Source organism: Rhineura floridana, chromosome 19 (genome assembly GCF_030035675.1).
Source record: "Rhineura floridana isolate rRhiFlo1 chromosome 19, rRhiFlo1.hap2, whole genome shotgun sequence".
Lineage (NCBI taxonomy): Eukaryota > Metazoa > Chordata > Lepidosauria > Squamata > Rhineuridae > Rhineura > Rhineura floridana.
In genome coordinates this window covers 19,102,849-19,125,930 of record NC_084498.1, presented here as the reverse complement: position 1 = coordinate 19,125,930, position 23,082 = coordinate 19,102,849, and the positions used below count along the sequence as shown (strand labels likewise).

Here is a 23,082-nt window from a genome sequence, read left to right as displayed (position 1 = left end):
AGCCGGAGGGGAAAGGGCCCTCGCTCAGTGGTTAGAGCATCTGCTTTGTTTTATTTATTTATTATTTGATTTATATCCCGCCCTTCCTCACAGCAGGAGCCCATGCAGAAGCTCCCAAGTTCGACCCCTGCATCTCCCCGTAGAGCTGGGAAAGACCCAGCCGCTGCCAGCCAGTGTAGGCAACACTGAGCTAAACGGGCCCATGCTCTGACTGAGTATAAGGCACCTTGCGGCCTTCCTGGCTCCAAATCGCGGATGGCCCTCAATTCATCCGCATCCGGTCCGCCTCCTCCCCCAGCCAACCCATCTTAGGCTGTTTGTTCGCCCGTCACGGCCAAATTCCTCTCAGTGACAATCCTTCTCCTCCATCCCGTCTATCTCCTCTCCGAATCTGTCCAGGACCACCTCCAGCCCTCGGGGCGGTCGATCCATGAATCATCCCTGAAGGTGAACGCGTGAAAGGGGGCCAGCTTCTCCCCGGAGCGACCACTGTGAAAACAAAAGAGGTGGAGAGCCGGGAGATAAACAAACACTTTCCTGAAAGGGGCGCTTTGACCATTGCAAATCGCGTGTGGAGGCCGGCACCTGTCCGCCTAGAGAGGCGGCGCTGAATGGAGCTTTTGATTCTGTAGGGAGTGACATAATGGCTTTTTAAAAACTGGAGTCTGGGACAGACTGCCTGTGTGTGTGAGAGAGAGGTATGCATTGACTAACCACGCAATCCTGACCCAGTGTAGTGTGGTGTAGTGGTTAGAGTGCAGGACTGGGACCTGGGAGACCGGGGTTCGAATCCCCGCTCAGCCACGAAGCTCCCTGGGGTACCTCGGGCCAGTCCCTGTCTCTCAGCCTAACCTACCTCGCAGGGTTGTTGTGAGGGAACATCGGGAGAGGGGAGAACCATGTTTGTATGCCACCGTGAGCTCCTTGGAGGAAAGGCAGGATAGAAACGTCGCAATAAAATAAAAATCTGAACCATGTCTACTCAGAAGTAAGTCCAAGGGGCTTTGTGCCAAGGAGCTGGGGTTATGATTGCAAGCCTTAGCCGAACCAGCCAAAAAAATCATGGGGGGGGGTTCCTATCCGTTTATGAATGCCAAAATACGGATTTGAAGTAATGAGGCAGTGTGGTAGAGTGATCACAGTGTTGGACTAGGACCTTGGGAGACCAGGGGTCAAATCCTGATTCAGCCACGGAGCTCACTGCTTGGCCTTGGGCTAGTCACTGTCTCTTCAACCTACCTTCTTGTTGTTGTTATGTGCCTTCAAGTCGATTACGACTTATGGCGACCCTATTAATCAGTGGCCTCCAAGAGCATCTGTCTTTAACCACCCTGTTCAGATCTTGTAAAATGAGGTCTGTGGCTTCCTTTATGGAATCTTCAGCCTACCTTACCTCACAGGATTGTTGTGGGGATGAAAGCGGGGCGGGGGAAAGCAACCTCGGGCTCCTGGGAGGAAAACAGGGCGACATACACAAAGATAATGATATATAGAAGAGGTCTGAGGAGCAGAGGGCTCCGATTTTAACGTGCCCGCCATGAGCGCATGTACTAGAGAGTAAGCCCGATGACCTCAGTTACCAAGAGTAAACACGCTGAGGATCGCGCGCTCCTGGATGCTACCGGCTTCTGTATGGATTGACGACTATCCTGGGATGGACGGGCGGTTGGACATTCCCGATCTGTGTAGGTTTCCAGCAAAGAAGTGGCCCCGGAACAACTGGCGCGTCCGTCTCTTTTAGTTATCTTCGGGAACCATTTTAGGCGTTGTCATTCCTGTAGATCGCCCCCTCCCTCCCTCTCTCTTTAAAGCAACCCAAAAGACAGCGAATGCTTCGGACAAGACCCAGCTCAGCAGGGAATTGTTCCGATTCCGACCACACAGCAAAATCACCAAAACCGCGACAGATTTTAATAACCGAGCTTCTCTTCAAAAGGTAACAGAGAAGCCATTTATTTACTTGTTAGAAAGGTGGTACAATCTATCCCCAGATAATGATGATGCCCGCTGGCTTTAAAAAAAAAAAAAAGGATGCGCCTCTTTTGAAAACATTAGCAGTCTATAACGTCTATAACATTACGCATCTAACATCGTAAGTCTGTCGCATAATTTATGTTACGTAAGAGCCTTCGACAACTGGGGCTCTCTCTAGCTGTTTGGGACTACAACTCCCATCAGCCCCAGGTAGTCCAACGCAGCTGGAAGGCACGGGGTTGGGGGAGGCTGGCTGTAACGTAACTACGCACAGCGATTCTGATCTTGAGATGGTGGTTGGTAAACGTAGGCAACTCCATCGAGGTGTACCTTCTGTTCTGTTCCCTTAAACCAGTTCCCAAATCAAAATCTGGACAGATATTTCTACAAACTCGGCATTATATGCAACTTCAAGGGAGAGAAAATGGTTGGCAGATGAATCCACACCTTACTTTTACTTCCATTTATTTCCCCTCCCCCTTCTCCGATAGATAATATTTTTCAGCCCTTATGCTTTGCCCAATCAACAAGGTTGAAACAATAACGATAAAATCCATCAGAGAGAAAAGCAGAACTGGCCTCCTTCGTTTTAATCGCATGTATCCACAAATAAGTCTGGCTGATTGTTTGTTTGTTTTTTAAAGTGTCTAGTCCTCAAGACGTTTATTTGGAAGGAAATCCTTCATTTCAATGGAACATATGATTTCAGTTTAGGAAGCTGAGGGCACCTTCAAATCTCGATGGGCTTCTTGTGGCCTGGCTCTTTTCCAGAGGTAGCCAAGGCATGCCCGATGCAGAATCCGGACCTACGTTTGTTAGGAAGTAAGTTTCATTGGGTTGTAACAAATGCCAATCCTACTCAGAGCAGACCCATTGAAATGAGTGCTCCCAAGTTAGCCATGTCTATTAATTTCAGTGGGCCTACTTCACTGTGGCGCAGAGTGGTAAGCGGCGGTAACGCAGCCGATCACGGCCGGAGTTCGATTCCAATGGAAGGAGGAAGTCGAATCTCTGGTAAAAGGGGTCGAGGTCCACTCAGCCTTCCATCCATCCGAGGTCGGTAAAATGAGTACCCCGCATACGCTGGGGGGTAAAGAAAGGCCGGGGAAGGAACTGGCAATCCCACCCCATATATACGGTCTGCCTAGTAAATGTCGCAAGACGTCACCTAAGAGTCGGAAACGACTGGCACTATAAGTGCGGGGACACCTTTACCTTTTACTCTGAGTAGGGCTAGCATTCGACACAAGCCACTCCCTATAATTACAGCCTCAGATGTAATTATATACAGCATACACAGGCATTTCATTTTCATCAGAAGAAAACTTTTATTTTTAATCGGATGGAAAATGTGTATGCTGGTTTTAGACAAGGTATACACACACACACCTCCCTTTTGTCCCATCTTGTTCCTGTCACTGTAATTTGCTTTAAACTGCTTTTGATACTGAATGTTAAATTGTTGTAACCCCCGGGACCTTACAGTGAAGAATGGATAAGAAATTATTGTTATGTTTGTTTATATCCCGCCCTTCTTCCCAGTAGGAGCCCAGAGCGAAAACTAAAACACTCCAAAACATCATACAAGCAGACATTAAAATATATTTTAAAAAAACAATAACAACGGACGACAATGATGATGTTGATGATGTTTCTGCTGCTATCTGGTGTAACCCATCCTCTGAGCTCAGGCTGAAGTGGCTGGGTATAAATCCCAATAATTTATAAATAAATAAACTTTCTCCCATCTGTCTGTAATCAGAATCGGGTGTCACCCTGACTACATGTTTTCGATCGGGGGAAAAAGTCTGAACAGCCGCACTCCCCACCTCCCAAACCCCAAAATCCTAGCAATGGGTGTCTGGGGCCCGGATAGCGATTCTTCAGTAGCAGATTTTTTTGGAGGGGGGGAGTTTTAAAAATACTTTTCTGGGAACGGTGCAACTGATGTCCAAATGTTCAGTGACCTGTGCCTAAAGGATGGTCGGTTTTAAAGGTCACCTCTCTCTCTCTCTCTCTCTCTCTCTGGGGAAATGGATAGATTGGCGGTACCTGAGGAAAGGCCATAGCTCATTGGCAGAGCATCTGCCTTGGTGCAGAAGGTTCAATCCTCGGCATCCCCAGGTAGGGCTGAGAGAGATTCCCTGCCTGAAATCCTGGAGAGCTGCTGCCAGTCAGTGTAGACAATACTGAGCTAGATGGAACAATGGTCTGACTCGGTTTAAAGCAGCTGCCTGTTACCTACAAATAAGACACTGCCGTATTTAGCTGTTGGCTTGTTACCGTATTTGTTTGTAAACCGCCTTGGTGTTTCTTCATGAAATGAAGGGCTATATATTATTATTATCATTATCATTATTATTATCATTATTATTGTGTAGGCTGATGAAATACACAGTCCACACTGTATTGCGCTCCATTGTTTTTATGCATTTGTATCTTTAAAAAAATACAGCACTCTCCAAAACATTTTATCCCTGGGCCCCTCATTAAAATAAGTCGGAGTATTTTAATCTATTCTGGTTTTTATTAAAAGGTCCTAATGCCCGTTAAAGGGTCGACTGTTAAAGTCCTAGCGCTTACTTTGAAGTAAACTGCTGTTGAGATTACTGCGATTTCTTTAAGGCGGCTCCGATCCAACTGGAACAGAGTCAGGCTAAAGTTTCCTTCAAATCCGTTTGGGCTAACTGAGCCAGGAATACTGAAACCAATCGATAGCTAAAGTTGTCGCCTTATGCACCCTTATTGGGGAGTAAGTGCCACTGACTTTGCTGCCGAGAAAACAGGCCTGGGATCGCGCTCCTTCTTTCATTGGATTGTACATCTGGATTCGGTTTAAATCCGGAAGCTACGGTTTATCCCGGCTGTTCAATTTCAATAACAAAACAAAACAAGCCCAACCGCCATTTTTTAGGGAACCAATCACATTGCTTTTGGTGGAACTTCCAACTGCCTAAGCTTCTTTAGGATCGCAGTTAGTGGGGCTCATTCCATTTAGGTCCAAAAAATCTAATCTAATCTAATCAAAATGCGACTTGCTTACAAGTTGTGTGATCAACTTTTCTCGATGAGCGCATAAGGAGGCTGGAGTCCTAAACACACTTTCTGGAGAGTCAGGAAGCCCGTTGAAACTGGTGAGACTTGTTTCCGAATAAACGCGCACAGGATTGAGCGCCACGAATTGTACTATTTTATTATTATTATTATTGAAAGATATCAGATAGTTTATTGTGCAACAGTTCACGCAGTTCGGCAGTCGAAAGAGTTTGGGGGGTCTTGTTTAAACACTCTGCAAAGTCTGCCGATTTATTAAGCTTTTAATATACAGCAAAATGCATCAGGTCTAAACTGGCCGCCTTTTCTGCTAAATTAGCCGAAGAGATTTCTGCTTCCCGGTTCTGGGCACTTTTCAGTCCCCTGCTGGCTCAAGGGCTTCATTCAGGTCCGCCTCACCCATCCTTTGGAGCCGGTCCATTTTGGCGGCTGGTGTTTACCGTTAATATCGACCTCTTTTTTTCTTTTTCTTTTCTTTTTTTCGGGAGGGGATTATTTTTCCAGACAAAACATCTCCTTTGGACTCCGTCACGGATGTCCATTAGACGCAACTATATTTTCCCCTCTCCTTGTAAGTCGGCAATTAATAGGAACTCAACCCGACCATACCACCTGGCGCTTGCAAAAAAAAAAAAACACCCTTTGCGGCATTCCTTGGCTTTCGTTTTAAATGGACTTGATTTCAGCCTGGGACTCGACACACACACACACCCCTCGTGCTTGGATTGGTCATTTCTGTATGAAATAACAGTTTCACATTAAAAAAGGATAGCCATATCTGCCTCGATCTAGAGGAGATGCTAATATTTATTTACACCAGCGTGAAAGGAATGTTTGACGTGAGCATCCTGTACTGGAATGCATTCCAGAACGCAGACATTGACAAGGAAGGTCTCCGCCCCGATAGGGATTGGAGTTTTAGAGACCGACAATGAACATAGGCGGCGCCAGAAGAGAGGTGATGGATCAGCCCACACACATACACACACGTACACAATTTGCTGTCCTTTGCCTTCTCAGTGGTGAGCTGGAAAAGCTGCCGTTTCAGGTCGCTTTTGTTAAACACTGGAAGCGTCCAGCGCTGGCTTTTTTCCCCGTCGGTGACATTAAAACACTCACGAGTGGACGTGTCCAAAAACTAACAGAAATCACGCTCAAAGTCTGGGAGATGAAAGTGGCTGAACCATATAGATGGGATTCAGCAGCCGTATGGATCCAAGCGCCTTTAGGATCTCAGACATGGGGTAGGAGGGCCGGAGTGAGTGAGTGACGTATTATCTCTCTGTCACACACAGTGACACACACGCACGGTCGCACGCAGCCCACAAAAATCAGATCCGGATCCTAGGACGTGTGAGGACGGATGGATCGATAGAGCGCCCTGGAAGCCAGTTGCGTGTATAGATGATATAATTTCAGAGGGGCTGCCCCGTAAAGCTGTTGCAGCAACAAATACAGATATAGTCTAGATCAAAGTGAGTGTGTGTGTGTGTGTGTGTGTGTGTGTGTGTGTGTGTGTGTGTGTGTGACAGAGAGAGAGAGAGAGAGAGAGAGAGAGAGGACTCCAAATCCATCAACTGTTATCTCCGATCCTAAACACTTCATGGGCGTCCTAATATCCACTGATGTGAACATGTGTACTTACTAGATGTGGTGGAACTTTACTTCGCCTTCCACTTCATTCATTGATTTTTAAAATGTCATTCATTCATTGGCGATCACTCGTGGCAGAGTAAGATTGTCTTCCAAGATAAGGTCTTTAACAGTGGGTCCGTAAGTGACTGTGGAGGCCAATTCTGAATCCACACAGCCTCCCACAGTGAGGACATAGGTTTCCAGATGGATTTGCTTTGAAGACGCCTGTGCGTGAATTTGTTTTATGTGGGGAGATCAACACACCATCTTGACAGAAAAAGGCTTTGATCCAATGGCATGGGATACCACGTCTTTTATCTGCTGCAGCCTTCATCAGCCTTCACAGCCGTTGTAAGATACACACTATGGGTGACCCTGCTGGGAGTACATGACTTCCAATGGCATCGCTCATAGAGTTCATTGGAACACGCAAGCCCACTCATCACTACAAGGTGACGATCCAACGAGGGGGTTTAGCATGCATCGGTGAAGCAGCCACGGTGAAGGCCCTTCACTGTCCAAAGCGCTGTACACATTTCAGAGTGCAGAAGAAAGCTTCGTGATACAACAAACGTTTAAAATGTTGCAGAGCAGCGAAATTAGAGAGCATCTGAGTGAGCTTTGTGTGTGAATACTTGCTAAATATTACACCTTCCCTGGAATTAGTCGGACTGAGGCTTTAAGCTTCAAAATAAGAAATAATGACTTTATTCTGGAAGTACATACTTGATAGGAAAGAGTTCTACATCTAGCTAACTAGCTATGTTGGAGACGCAAACACTAAGCCTGGTGTTTGCCTTCATGCTGTGAGGAGAGAGAAAGAGAAAGTTGTCTTATTTCTCCTTCAAGAGAACAAAGAAGCAGCCGGAAGATGTGGTCAGCATCCTAAGAATATCCGTTTACTTAGGAAGAAAGAGATATCATGAGATCAAAGGATAGGTGCAATCTAGGAACCAGGAGGTCTCCTCTCTGTCTATCCTTTTAACCCCATGCAGTCCCAACCCACCAGTTTGACTTGAACCACATATTCCAACAGCTTCCACGCAGCCCGATCTGAGGCGTGTTTACCGCGAAGTAGTTCCTGCTTTATCCAACGGCCCTTACCCCCCCAGTCACTGCAGACTGGAGTCACTGCAGGCCAATCCTCTCAGACTGCATTGCCCGCTGAGTTTATTTATCATTATTTATATTTCCATTGGTAGACAGGTTACTATCTGAAAGATCTCAAAGCAATTTACAATAGAATACACAAGGTACAATAACAAAAATATCAAATTAATTTACAAAGCAAAATACATGAACAATATCCATATACATAAACAGTTGAATGTGCAATCCCGGACGTGTCTGCTCAGAAATAAATTCAAGAGGGCTTAATCCGAGGTAAATGGCTGTGGGATCGCAGGCTGCTCTCCTACACCAGAGGTGGACCTCCAGATGTGATTGGACTCCAACTCCCATCCCCAGCCAGGATCAGTTGTTCAGGGATGATGGCAGCTGTAGTCCACAAACATCTGGAGGGCCGCAGGTTCCTCGTCCTTGCCCGGTACCCGTTTACCTCGCAGTAAGCTTCACCAAACGCTCCAGGGGCCTACCTTCTGAGAGCGCAGAGGATCCTAGCCTTGTAGCTCAAGTCCACGCGTGTTCACAGGGAAGTAAGTTGCAGTCTGGCGTGTCCCGTGGAACCTTCCTCTCTGGTCAGTGCGGTCAGCAGCGCAGGTGCTCTCGGAGGAGCGCAGGCGGCGCCGGAGCAACTGCGCCCGGGGCTGAACTTGCGCCCTCCTCCAATATGTGGGAAAGGCCCTCCAAGCCCTTCCGGACATAAAAAGAGCCCTGCTGGGTCAAGCCAAAAGGCCTGTCTCGTCCAGCGTCCTGTTCTCAGTAACCAATTCGAAGCCCTCCGGCAGGACCGGAAGGCAACAGCCCTCTCACCTCACTTGCGATGCCCAGCGCCTGGCAGTCAGAGTGCCGTCGTGGCTAGCGGCCATTGATGCTCTCTTACTTCTGAGAGCCTCATGGTTTACAGAAGGACGGGCGATTCTCCTTTTCCCTCTATTCCCCCCCCAGGTCACTGGCTTCCCCCGTCCACCCGGAAAAACAAAACTTCATAGGACAATGAAGTACTAGCCATTCACGGAGATCTTCACCCCAAGCGCACTCCGGGCGCTTCCGTCATCTGAGGGCGATTAGAGAAGGAAGGAGCCTTTCTTGCGTTGGCTCCTCGCCTCTGTTATTTTTTCTTTTTGGGGACGCAGGGGTGTAGTCGTCCTGGGCTAGGGGGATCTTAGTGTTGCACTGTGTGTAATTTGTGTGCTTAATTTAGTTTAAAGCAACAACACAGCAGCAGAGTAACAGCAGATGTTGAAATGCGAGTGTGCCAGTCTGTGCCTGCGTTTACCCAAGAAAGCAGACTTTTCCCTGCATCAGCATCACTGAGTAAAATAAGAAAAGCTACTTTATTTATAGAAATACATTGTAGATAGAAAGGCATCCCTAGTTCTAACTAAATGATTAAGCTGGAGGCATAACGCCCAGGCATAAGGGTTAGCCTCGTGGCTTGGAGAGAGCAGAGACAAAGGGAGAGAGCTATGGCGCATCCTCTGAATTTCGTACGAAAAAAATACGAGTGTAAATTCAGCAGCCGGCGGCTTGATGGCTTTTCTAGGGCAGTTTCTTTCGCTGCAGCGTTCTCCTACTGTTGGCGACGGCTTTTTCAACTGTTGAAACCCGCTTTATTTCCTTTCATTGTTTTAAAAAGCAGAAGCTCTGCGTCTTGAACCGCCTGGTTTTGGGATCGTCTTCTTTCAATCCGAGTCGATCTCCTTCGGATCGGTTTCCTCTCACTGCTCCCACCCCTCCCCCGAGCTCGTCGGCTAAGAAATCCTCCGAGGTTGCCACCCTGTACCCGCATTTACTTCGGAGTAAGCCCCAATGAACTCAAATGAGGTAGACTACTCAGTAGACACGCATGGGGCTTGTGCTGGGAGAGGGTCATACAAGCCACGTTTTGCTCCTGGGAGGAGCTGAAATCACAAACCACACTTGCTAGGATCTACTTAATTTTTTTTTAAAACCCCTTCTTATTCCGCCCGCTGTGCTTTATGTTTCTGAAACAAGAGAGGGCACCTCTCAACAAAAGGCATCGCTAGACTGTGCTAGGTGGCCATCCATATTTTTCAGATAAGGAAACCACCTTTGCCCAAACATTGATATACCTGACTGTGCCTCTTCCCCAAATCCCCTAGGCGGTTATAAATAATAATAATAATAAATCAATAACATATACAAATACAGTACAACCCGTAAAATAATCACAAGGCTAACATCACAGAAGTAGGAAATGAGCACTTGACATGATCAAAGCCAGCATGAAAAACAGACCAGCATCAAACTCATAAAAAACCCACCCAAATCAATCAAAAATAGCGTGAGAACAGTGTCAAATTAATGTGTTTTTTAAAAAATCAATCCAAAAACAGCAAAGAACGACAGCAATGTGTGCCGTGATCTAAAACAAAGGTAAACATGTCCTTGCAATTATTAGGCCTGGGAGAATGAGCAGGTCTTCACTTGGCACTAAAAAGAGCATAATGTTTTATTTATTTGTTTGCTTGTTTATAAAGATATTTGTATACCACTACTTGTTTAAAAACGTCAAAGCGGTTTACAACACATTAAAAGCAACAATAACCACAGAATAAAAACATTACAAATACAATAAAAACAAAGATAAACAGTTGCAAAAAATGTTCTGGGAGGGTATTCCACAACTGGAATGCCACCACTCAAGAGACCTTGTCCCTTGGAGCCTCACTGGATAGACTATCTGGACAGGAAGATGATGATGGTGGTGATGATTACCACCCTGTCTTTGCATTGTGTTAGTGCTGCTGTTGCAACCTACCTTAGGTCAGACGGGCAACCCCACAGTGAACAGATATAGAGATATACAGGTGTTGCTAGACTCTAACTCCCCCTTCCCTGTTCTTTTACCATGTTGGCGGGGGCTGATGGGTGGTGGAGTCCATCAATATCTCGAAGTGCCTCTCCACTGAAGTAAAATGTAAATGTACTGCCTTCAAGTCGATTCCGACTTATGGCGACCCTATGAGTAGGGTTTTCATGAGGCTGAGAGGCAGTGACTGGCCCAAGGTCACCCAGTGAGCTTCATGGCTGTGTGGGGATTCGAACTCTGGTCTCCCAGGTCGTAGTCCATTTAATGCCCTCTTTTGCCTTCCCCCGTCTTCACCATTGCATGTGTGCTTGCCAACTGAAAATAACCTTTGGGACAGGGTTTATTCTAACATGCAACCAGACACGTTTTGTGCAGTCAAAAAAACAAACCATTGTGCAGTGTGAAAGACTTTTTTGTGCAGTTGAGCATCTGGGATTTAATAAGGAGTTAGGTCGTTTCCAATAAAGGAACAGATGAGGAAAGATACAAAGAAATAGAAAATTAAAGTAAAGTCTGGCTTCTTCACAACCTTGTACTTCTAGTCAGTGCTTTTTTCGTAAACAAGCAAGGTGCCAGTACTCATATATTGATAAAAGTCCCGTGGCTGCCCGCACAAAATGGCTGTCATAGGCAGCAAAAAGAGAGGTGCAGGTACTCGGTGCTGGTGAGCACTGTCACAAAAAAAGACCTGCCAATAGTATATTATGGGACACATTACTTGGCTAGTTCAAGGGCCAGCAATGTGCTGGCTGCTTGAGCAGTAGGAAAAAAATGTTGTTGTTATGTGCCTTCAAGTCGATTACGACTTTTGGCGACCCTATGAATCAGCGACCTCCAAGAGCATCTGCCGTGAACCGCCCTGTTCAGATCTTGTAAGTTCACGTCTGTACCTTCTTTCATGGAATGGATCCAGGTCTTGTTTGGCCTTTTTTAGAATTAACCCTGCCTTGGGACCATAGGAAGCTAGCCTTCCACAGAGTCAGACCATAGGTTCATTGCCTCCATATTATCTGCACTGACATGCAGCAGCTTTCCAGGGTTTCACACAGGACCTCCTCCCACCACCACCTGGAGTTGCTTAGGATTGAACCTGGTACAGATGTTCTCCCACTGAGCTATGGCCCTTCCTCAGAGACATAAGAAGCTGCCTTATACTGAGTCAGACAACTGGTCCCTATAGCTCAGAATTGTCTGCACGGACTGGCAGCAGCTCTCCAAGATTTCGTCCGAGTCCCAACCCTATCTGGAGATGCCGGGGATTGAACCGGAGACCTTCTACGTGCAAGGCAGACGCTCTTCCGCTGGGCTACAACCTTCACGTTGTTTGCCCTCGGGGAGTTTATGCCTCAACAGATGCGCTAAGTCTTTAAGGTGCTACAACGACTCTCCCTTGTTTTCCCAGTAGATGGTAGCGTTGTAAATTTGCCATCGATCGAGGTCCTACTGATCTAGGGGCAGGAGACGATCAGAGAGAAGGTGGGTCAATCAGCTCGGCCTATCCTAGAATCCTAGGTGGATCTTATATGGACAGACAAAGCCTGCGGGTGGGTGTCCAGGCCATCTAAAATCCGGCTGCTGATCCTCGCGATTTCCGTCACCAAGCGGAAGAAAAAATAAAAAAATAATATTCTACTCGTTTCTGCTTCGCGACCATCCCGACGCCGTAATTACCCAAACTATCCCACCTTCAAAATTATAGCTGGGGTCTTCTGCCTTCGGGATTTATCTCCCCTCCCCCCCCCAATTCTCGCTTCCCATTTCCTTCTCTTTCCCTAACTGTGGGTTTCATCCAACCAAGTTTTAGCCGGAGTAGGCCCCTTGACATGAATGGCGATGGCTAACATAGGTCCATTCACTTCAGTGGGTCTACTTCAACTTGGCCGGCGGCAAGCCTGCATTTCGCTTAGCGATACTTCTAGCACACAAATCAATAAAAGCACCTAGATCTTGATGGGCTCCCTGTGTGATCTCTCTCTCTCTCTCTCCTCGCTCCAATTTCCCCAAAATAAATAATTTGTAGCCGGGAGAGATTCGATACTCCATTCGACGGCAAGGCTCGATTTTCTTCTACCTCGACAGAAGCAGAAAACAGGGGGGGGGGAAACTGACAGGGTGGGAGGAGGAGAGCGCGAGCGGAAGCCAGCCAGTTGTTTTGCTGGGCTTGTGCCATTGCCAGCGCGGGCTGGCGGGACCGGCTGGCTGAGAGATCAAGGCAGAAGTGTGGCGTGGGACTCGGCAGAGAGCAGCAGCAGCAGCAGAGCAGAAGGTCTCCTTTGCAAAGGGAGAGAGAGAGAGAGACTTTATCAAAGACCTGGAGAACCGACCAGATCAGCCAGGGGCGGGCGAGAAGGGACCGACCCGCGCTCTCTCACTTCTCCCTCGGAAAAGTCAGCACTGCCGGCGAGGGAGAGGAGCGAGGCATCCAGTGTAGCCGGACAGCCGAGGCCCAGCCTGTCTCTGAGGGGCGCGTGGGCCCGGGAGCGGCCAGAAATATGGTAGCCTAGGCAGGACTCTGCGCCAGGCAGAGACACGGAGGGACTTCCTCGGAAGCCTCCCGAGCTTTGGATGCTTGCAAGAGGCCTCCACCTCGGAGCAGGAAAGGGACCTCACTGGCTCGGGGGGAGAGAAGGGGGACCCCCACGCTGCTATCTCTGCGGTAAGTCTCATGCGCTCCTTGGCGCCGATCTTTGGCTTCGAAGGGTGGAGAGAGCGAGAGAGAGAATTTTCCTTGATTTTTTTTTCATTAAAAGCGCTGTTAACTCTTCCCCCACCGTTGCCAATCGAAAAGCTTCTTTTATTGTAACGGATCGTTGCGCAGTTCTTTTCCTTTCGTGATTTCCAAGCCCTCCCCCCCCCATTTCTCTCCCTCTCGAATATCTCTCGCTGCGGTTATTCAGACTGTGGCAACGTCGCTTTACTGCTCGTAGCTGCGTGATAACCTGTGGCTAACAGTAAACATCATAGGAAGACGTGTGTATGTGTGTGTGTGGGGGGGTCCTTTTGCGTTTTCCTCTCGGGCGAAAATGCAGATTAAGCTCCCCGCATTAATGACCCCGGAGCAGACCCGACCTCACGGAAGGCGATCAAATTCGCAACCCTAAGCAGAGTTGTCCGGGAGAACATACTGGGAAATATTTTCGAGTAAACCTGTGCACTCGCTGCAAAATGGGGGTTAAGCACGATCTGATAGGCGGCAGGCAGGCAGTCCCTCGAAAGGCGGCGAGGTTCGCTCTCATGGAAGCGTGCTTTGGAGGGCAGGACTCCGGCTTATCTCGATGATGGCTCCTTTGCCTGTTTATTGGGAAGAACGTCCCTTCCAGGGTCGCGAAAATAAGGCTCAAGGGCGATCCTAAGAAGGCTCGGAAGCCCCACAGGAATAAATTGGGTTTAACTTCGAGAATACATGGCTTGCATCGGTCTCTTAAATGCATCATCAGCAGGTTGTATTCAAAGCTAGAACAGACCCATTAAAATGAATGGACTTGTTAGTCACGCCCATTAATTTCAATGATTCTGCTCTGAATAATAGCATTGGATATTATTATTATTAGTTTGCTGCGATGGTTGTATGCCCCTTTGTAGACTCCTCGCGTACCCAGACACAAACCGCTTGATAGTATGGTGTTGATCTTATTATGTCGCCCGTCCTCCCGAACCAGCCCAAGGCGGCAGACTGAAGCCGGAATCCTTGAGTTCCTGACCAGTCGAGTCCCACTGGAGTCGGAGGAGACCGCTTTCGCTACAACGAAGCGTTGTGGATGTAACGAATACGTGCTGGATTACTGTGCATATGTCTGCAGCTTTGGGCTCCTTCTTGAGGAAGGGCAGCAGGAAATAAATTGAATGAATAGATATTAAATCAGGATGATAACAGGTTTACAGCAAGCGTGTCATGTGATGTATAGATACACAGCGTGGGCATGTGGAATCTAAGAAGCGCATGTTAGTCAGTTTCATCATAAATGTGTGTGGGCGCGCGTGCGTGTGAAACTGACACGCAACCTTAGAGCAATCGGTCCGCGTTAAACTCACTGGGAGCGTTGGGGTTTTTTTTCCAATGGGGAACGGAACTGTACACCCTACCCTGCCACACACACCATAAATACAGAGGGTCCTATCCAGTGCTAGCCATACTCAGAGCAGACCCATTGAAATGTATGGACACGGCTAACCTAATTAATTCCATTGGGTTTACTCTGAACAAAATTTAGTTGGACGTAGATGAGAAATAAGTAAACGGCGCAGTAATTCATCCAATTCAGTGGGACTTACTTCCGAGCGGACAGGCATAGGACGGTGTTGTGTGTGTGTATTTCATACACCCGCACATTCAGTCTCTCTCCTGGCAAAAGGAAAGTTGTTGGTTTGTTTTAAAAAAAAGTTTTATGGCCACATTTCCAAGGTGTATGTGAAGATACGCTAGAACACTGCAGAATCGGGTCCGGTAACCTGAAACCCGGGCGCTTTAAAGATGGAAAAAAACAGCCCTGTGTGCTCAATTGCAGAGAGAGAGAGAGAGAGATTAGCTGGCTCAGGGAAAACTCATTTAAAGGAGCATTAAATATGACAAACACTCCCTTAACCAAGCACCCAAGTAAACCAGACACGAGAAGTAAACACTGTCTGGGGTTCCTCCTTTAAAAAAAAAACATTAAAGCAACAATACAAAGGTAGAATAAGGCTGCAATAATCCAATGCACATTTACTTGGGAGTAAAAACAAACAAACATTGAAATTAACGGGGCTGGCTTCGGGCCACTCAAAAGATTGTATGGGGGGGCATTGATTCAGGTCGTAGCCCTTTGCTGGCGAATATAGATCCGAAGTGGGACCTTCCCCACCTCCCATCCTACCCCTTCACGGTCAGTAGTGCTGTCAGGTGGGGCGGAAGGCCAGGCCGCCCACCACTGCAGACTCTGCAAAAGGGCCCTGACTACAGCCGGGCTGGTTTAGGAAGGAAGTGAAGAGCCAGACATTGAAAGCGCTGGAGGGGCGTTTGAAAATTACGCCCAGGGGCTAAGGTTACCTAACTTCCCGAGGTTCCTAGCCGACGGCCTTGATTGTGAGCCGAAAACGGAGGTGATTATTGAACCCCATCCTGCCACTCTCGATGTGCTGATGCAGCGACTACAGGCGCGGCCCGCTTTTCCAGGGAAAGTCAGCGAGCGATCCCCCTTTAAAGGATCTACAGTTACAAGCTGGATCAAATCGGGTTGGCCTTCGTGCCCATGCACAGTTAAAAATGTGGGGAGAGATGGTAGTGGTCGCTTTTTTTGCGGGAGGGGAGGGGGAGAGCGAGAGCAAAGTGCAGTCCTGTGCTCAGAAGTAAATCCCGTTCAGTCCGCTGGGATTTACACCCGAGAAAATGGGAACAGGATTGCAGCCTTCCAGAGGTATTTCAAGGAAAGAAATTCAAAATATCGAGTGTCCACGCGCATCTTGTAGGCAGCAAGTCTATTATTGTTGTTATTATTGTTATTATTATTATTATTATATTTTACCAGCCCACACTGGTTTTAGGGATGTGGAGGGCTAAACATAAACATGAATAAGGGTTGTATCCCACTCAGTTCTACTCAGAGTAGACCCATTGAAATTAATGGACCTGTTAGTAGTGCCCATTATTTTCAGTGGGTCTACTCTGAGTATAACTAGCATTGGATGCAACCCAAAAAATGTAGCCTGGGGTCCTCAGTCAGTTACAGAAAGTGATGTCTTATGGATGTCACTTTTCATATGTGGGGGAGGACCCTTGGCTAATGATTGCAGAGGGGTGGTGCACCAATAAATAAATCAGTAACTAGCATAAGTCTCGAAAACTTTCTTCTAAATTCTTTCTTACCCCTGAAAATCAGACATGGGTTTTCAAAACTTCAAGCTAAGTTTTTGGTGAATGTGCTCTACACTGGTAGAAAGAGAGAGAGAGAGAGATCCACCCATAGCTGTTTACTTTTTATTTATAAAAGACATAAAGTCTACTGATTGGAAGGCACAGCCAAGAATATCTTTCAGATGAAAAAGATAACAAAGCAAAAACAGTTTGCAGATTTTAAAATGCTCCAGGCACCTTGGCCCTTATTATCAGTAACTCAATTATGGTAACACCAGGGAGTAGCTCTGTGAGTCTTTTTCAGGCCAAAACCAACAAAGAATCCTGTCGCACCTTAATAAAGGCTAACAAAATTATTATGGGATAAGCTTTCATGGGGAGGACAGATTGTTTGGTTATTTATTATTAATAAATTCAATTCTGCGCCACTAAAAACAGCATCCTTTGCCTGGTAAGAAAAAGTTGCACCTCAAATCTGTAGTGTGTGTCTGTGCATCTACTTTTTATTTTTTTCTAATAATTAGCATTGTGACAGCTTAGTTGGTTAATTGTAGATTAATCAACTGAAAATATGTCCCCGGTTAATTGGGTTACACATTTTAATTTCTCCCCTATTATTTTTATTGCAAGATTTTATTGAAATTGCAGGAGGCAAATATATCTTAGAAAAGGTATTTTCGCCTGAGAAAAAGGAGGAGGCGCTTTTAAGATGATGCCAGCTGTGATTCATGCTTGCATTACCTATAAAAAAAGGAATAATGCTTTGTTCTTTAGAACTATTGCATTTTTTCTCATATGCAAATTTAATTGATCAAGCAGCTACTATGATTAAGATGTATCTAACTGGGTGAAGCCCTGCTATTAACACATCTTGCAGCTCCTTCTTTGAACATCATCATCACAATATATTTCACCCATCCTCCGAGGACCTATCCTCACAACCCTGGAATGAAACCCAAGGAATTAAGTCCCAAACTACACTCTGTTAGCAATTTCTATCTTATAATACACTTAAGAAACCTCACTTTGTACTTTCACTTAACACCTTTTAAGCAAAATAATCAGTAAATCTGTTTGTTTTGTTGTTGTTGTTGTTATATGGTTTCAAGTCAATTATGACTTATGGCGACCCTGTGAATCAGCGACCTCCAAGAGCATCTGTCATGAACCACCCTGTGCAGATCTTGACAGTTCAGGTCTGTGGCTTCCTTGATGGAATCAATCCATCTCTTGCTTGGCCTTCCTCTTTTTCTACTCCCTTCTGTTTTTCCCAGCATTATTGTCTTTTCTAGCAAATCCTGTCTTCTCATTATGCATCCAAAGTATGATAACCTCAGTTTCATCATTTTAGCTTCTAGTGATAGTTCTGGTTTAATTTGTTAAAACACCCAGTTATTTGTCCTTTTCGCAGTCCATGGTATCTGCAAAGCTCTCCTCAAACACCATATTTCAAATGAGTTGATTTTTCTGTGTGTAAAAAGCCCTCCTTTATCTTACAGTTTTATTTTACGGTTAATATAAAATGTTTGATCCTTGTTAATGTGCCTGTATTCACACACTTGTGGTGTGTACATATATGGGTGCATATCTATGGAGAACAATCAAGGATCTAATATATTATGTAGCTGGGAATAGATTTAGGCTGCAGTTCTATACACATAGGATTAATGGAAGCTGCCTTGTACTGAGGCATGCCAATGGACCATCTAGTGCAGCATTGTCTACCTTGACTGGCAGCAGCTCTCCAGGCTTTCAGGCAAGGGGCACTTCCAACAAAATGCTGCAAATCGAATTTGGAACCTTCTCAAGCAAAGCTTATGCTCAGCCACTGAGTTACGGCCCTTCCCTTACCTGGGAGGATTGAACTTAATGGGACTAGCTTCTCAGTACACAGAGAGCCAATGTGGTGTAGTGGTTAAGGTGTTGGACTATGACCTGGGAGACCAGGGTTCGAATCCCTACTTAGCCATGAAGCACACTGGGTGACCTTGGGCCAGTCATTGCCTCTCAGCCTCAGACAAAGGCTATTCGTAGGGTCGCCATAAGTCGGGATCGACTAGAAGACAGCCCATGTCCATTTTCTCAGTACACACGTGTACAATTTCCTCACCATCACCCACTTTGTATGCCACCAATCCTGATGATGACTTCTAGAGAACTTGCAGACCTGCAGACTTGTGTGTGTGTGACATTTTGTCTGATCTAATAGAAGCATTGCCCTTACATAGATTTTTTATTTATTTTTCCCCCTGATGGGCCAACAGGTGTACTGCTTCAGCTGTACGGTTATTATTAATTTAACACAAATGACCCCCCCCCCAAATCCTTTTGATATGATTGCACTGTGCCTGTTGTTTCATTGCATTAAAAGGTGTTAAGCAACAGTGCAAGTACAAAGTGAGGTTTCTTAATGGTACTATAAGACAGAGATTGCTAACAGAGAGTAGTTTTGGACTTAACTCTTTGTTCTGATATCCCAGCCTCTTTGAGAAGTAAACAGCTACCCCCGTTGGCTTGAGACAAAGAGTCCCCCCCCCCAACAACTTATAAGGACTCCCTCAGGAGCACTTGGACAATATGAAATGAGAAATAGCACAAGTATCTACTCCATATTTTTTGGAAAGTTGTGTGTCTGTTCTCTATGTGTTGGTAGGCCTCTTAAGACATTGTAACCAGATTTTGCATGATAGTTCCTGAGATCAAGGAACAGGTTTTCGTCTACACGGATGCCATGCTGAATCGAGAGGATGGACTGAATCTTTCAAAACTGCGATGATTTTAACCACCATTTTCAAAGACACGCTAATTGTTTAGGTTTCATAGAATTCCTGAGGAAGGCCGGGTCCAAGACTGCTAGTAATCAATATAACCAAAACCTGTGAAAAACAGTTGAGAGGCCAGGGTATGTTTAGCCTGGAAGAAGAACACATTAAGGGGAGACATGACAGCTGCCTATCCAATGGGCTGTCTCACAGAAGATGGAGCAAACTTCAGTGAGTGGGAAGCAGATTTCAGCTAAACATTAGGAGAGACTTCCTAACAATAAGAGCAGTTAACAATGGAACAGGCTGCCTGGTGAGATGGGTGATCTCTCCTTCACTGAAAGTGGTTAATTTGAGCAGGTGTAGGGAACCTTTGGTGGATGTTGCTGAACTACAGAGCCCAACATCCTTTGCCATTGGCCATGCTTGCTGGGGCTGATGGGAATTAGTTGAAGTTTAGCAACATCTGGAGGGCCAAAGGCTCCCTGCACCTGAATTAGAGGCTGAACATTTACCTGTCAATGATGCTGGAGTTGCAATATATTTCTGAATTGAGCAAGGGGTTGGACTAGATGACATCTAATGGATCTTCTGTGCTTTTATATAGATCTCCTTATCTCAGCCTTCATTCCACTCTCTTGGCTGAGTCACTCTCTTCCCTTTTCCAAATGAGTCAAGGACTTAGCATGGCCTTTGACTCTTGATTGTCTTCAGTGGCAGGGAGTGAGGCTTACTATCATCTCCCTGGTTCAGAAGAACAGCTGAAGCAATGAGGCAATCATACGGGTGTTTTGGTTTGTGACGTATTGGTTTTGGCATGCGGGAAAAACAAGGGAGTGGCAAGCAAAGGCAGTGTCCCACCACTGACCTTGATAAGAAAAATAAGTTCCCACCTCCACAATTCATCCCAGCCAGGGCTTGGATTACATCAAGATTTGGCTCCCAGCATTGTGTAGGGCTGACAATAGGTAGGGTGGGTTGGCTTTTCTGTAGGGATCTGCCTGGCTCTCCTCTGGCCCCTTCTGTGGAAGCATTTTGGTCTTTTCCATAATGTGATGCTATGGAGAAAGGGTAGACCATGTGATGCTCTCCAGATATGATTGGACTCCAACTCCCATCAGCCACAGCTAGCATGGCCAATGTATCAGGGATGATGGGAGTTGTAGTCCTGCAACATCTGAAGGAGGTTACCAGGTTGGGGGAAGGCTGGGTTGCTTGCCTGGGAAAGAAAGAGAGGAGAGTATAAATTCCCTAAATTTGGGTTTACAGCAGGTGCAGTCAAGATGGTGCTCTCCAGATACTATTTGACTACATTTCCCATTAGCCCAACCATCATGGCCAATGCATCAAGGGATGATGGGAGTTGAAGTCCTATATCATCTGAAGACCACCATATTGACTAACCCTGCTGTGGAGGGTGCCCGTTGTGTTGGAAGGGCTAGGGCTTTGGGTCATGAAGCTCACTGTGTGACCTTGGGCTAGGCACTGTCATTCAGCCTACCCTGCCTCACAAGCTTGTTGTGAGGATCAAACGGGGCTGGGAGAACCATGTATACCACCTTGAGCTTCTTGGAGGAAAAGTGGGATATCAGTGTAATAAATAAATTAGTAAAGTGTTTGACATCTCTTCTGTGGGATTTGAAGACATTTCCTTTTGTGGTGTTACGTAGATATGTATTATGTAGATTCCACATACATCTGTATAGAGACAGTGGTGAATAAACTCATCATCATTTATGAAGGAGCCAGATGTCTATCAAGGGATTTTGCATAGTTTAGGGATGTCACAAAGTTTTATGAACTCTACATCTGGGCTATATTGAGAATACTTCTTCAGCTGCACTGAGCCTTGGGGCTGCATAATAAATGCTCAGGCATTGTATTTTCAAAAGTAGTTTATGAGGGTGGGGGTTATGGAGGCACCTATGGCTTATTATTCCAAAACAGCTTTCCTTCCCCTATATTAGGAGAGGAGAGAGGGAAATGTCTGGTTTCTTGGTCTAATGCAAGAAATAAGAAATGCTGGCTTTCTAGATGTTGGACCTCAGCTTCTATCATCCCTGACCATTGGCTGTGCAAGCTGCAGCTGATGGGTACCAGAGTCCAACAGCACCTGGAGGGCCACAGTTTCCTCATCCCTGCACTAGGAATATGTTTCTTGCTTGGAGTATAAGAGGTCCCAGACTCAAGTCCTGGAGCAGCCCGGGAGAGGAGGCACACTATACCCCTGGGGAAGGGCTATAGGAGGTATGGGGAGCCTTTGGGTTGCCAAATGTTGCTTGGACTACAACTCCCAACATCCCTGGCCCATTGGCCATGCTGGCTGGGGCTGATGGGAGTTGTAGTCCAGCAACGTCTGGAGGGCCAAAGGTTCCTCACACCTGGGTTACAGGGTCAGTGATAGAGAGCATGCTTTGCATGCAAAATTTCCCAGGTTCAGTCCCTGGTTTCTCCAGGCAGGACTAGGAAAGACTCTTGTCTGAAACTCAGTAAATGCTGCTGCCAGCCAGTGTTGACAGGACTGAGCTAGAAGGGCTAGAAGTCTGAGCAGGTATAAAGCAGCATCCTGAAATGCTCTTGAAGTATGTGTGGACAGAGACTTTTGGTCTGTTCCTCACAATGCCAAACCTCTGGTGACTGAGCCCTGAAACCAAAAACTGTTCAGGAGGTTAGGTCCTTGTTTAAAAAATGCCCTGGTTTTCAAAAATGTGTCTGTTGACCAATAGTTTAGTGGCAAATTCAGAAGTGCAGGGTTCCTTCATGAAACATAGCCATGCCCCCTACTCCCCCTTTTTGTGCTGCTGGGTTAAGAATGAGACACTTCTTAATGTCTTCTCTCTCAACAGACACCCCCTAGGAGCTAATAAGCATGAGAGGGGACAGTGTTAGTTACTGAGAAGAGTCTTCTCAGTGGCTGACTCACCTCCTTTCATTCTGATTGGCTCCAATCAGCAGGAAAAAAGCAAGGAAGCATGTTAGAAGACTCTGTTGGAATATGTGGTTCAACTCCAACTTCTGGGTTGAGGCTGCACGGGGTTAAAAAGGGTAGCTAGAGAGGAGACCTCTTGATTGCTAGGCTAATGCCTATCCTTTGATCTCGTGCTGACTCTCCCTTCCTGCTAGACTGATATGCACAGGATGTGGACCACATCTCCTTTCTCCTTCCTTCTTCTTCCTTCTCTTGAGAGGGAGAGCAGACATCTTCTCTTTGTCTCTCCCTCTCCTCACAGCATGAGGGCAAACACTAAGGTTAGTGTTTGCATCACCAATTTAGCTAGTTAGCTAGATGTAGAACTCTTTCCTATCAAGTATGTACTTCCAGAATAAAGTAGTTCTTTCTTATTTTAAAGCTTAAAAACTCTGTCTGACTAATTTGCAGGGAAGGTGTAATCTTTAGCAGATTCAAACACCTAAAGGCTCACTCAGTCTCTCCATTCCCAGTTTTGCCACTCTGCGACAGCCTCTTCTCAGTGGCTAACACTTTCCCCTTTCATGCTGATTGGCTTGTAGGATGCTGGAGACATTGGGACCCTGCTCCCAAAAAAGTAAAGGGTCTAAGACACACATACCCTGATACCCCAGACAACTACTCTCCTGCTGTTGACTTTTGCCCAAGAAAATTGCCTTTTTAATGTAGATCTTTCTTGTGAAAGTCCCTGCCCCGTCCCCCCCGTCCCCTCTTTAAAGCTCTGACTATGCAGTTTATATTTTATATCTTTCTTCTGGTTAAGGATGCTGGCTGGATTGACCAATTTATTTTAGGGTTATCTTTGTGGTGAGACTCATAATGGACTTCAAAGGTCACCAAGACCAGTATCTCAGGTTTGTGTCCTCAGTTGTTGTTGGACTACAACTCCCTTCATCCCTGACCA

At 46.2% G+C, this 23,082-nt stretch overlaps 2 protein-coding genes across 4 annotated transcripts in view; both read left to right on the top strand.

Moving 5' to 3' along the window:
* Positions 1–23,082, top strand: part of LOC133373490 (septin-2) — a 481,091-nt gene that overhangs the window by 426,351 nt on the left and 31,658 nt on the right. The window lies entirely within an intron of this gene.
* TBX1 (T-box transcription factor 1) overlaps positions 12,850–23,082 on the top strand; it is a 74,930-nt gene continuing 64,697 nt past the window's right edge. For all 3 annotated transcript variants that reach the window (XM_061603305.1, XM_061603304.1, XM_061603301.1), the window contains exon 1: positions 12,850–13,274. In XM_061603305.1, the coding sequence (XP_061459289.1) occupies positions 13,184–13,274 (91 nt within the window). In that variant the 5' untranslated portion in view covers positions 12,850–13,183. The remainder of the gene's footprint in view (positions 13,275–23,082) is intronic.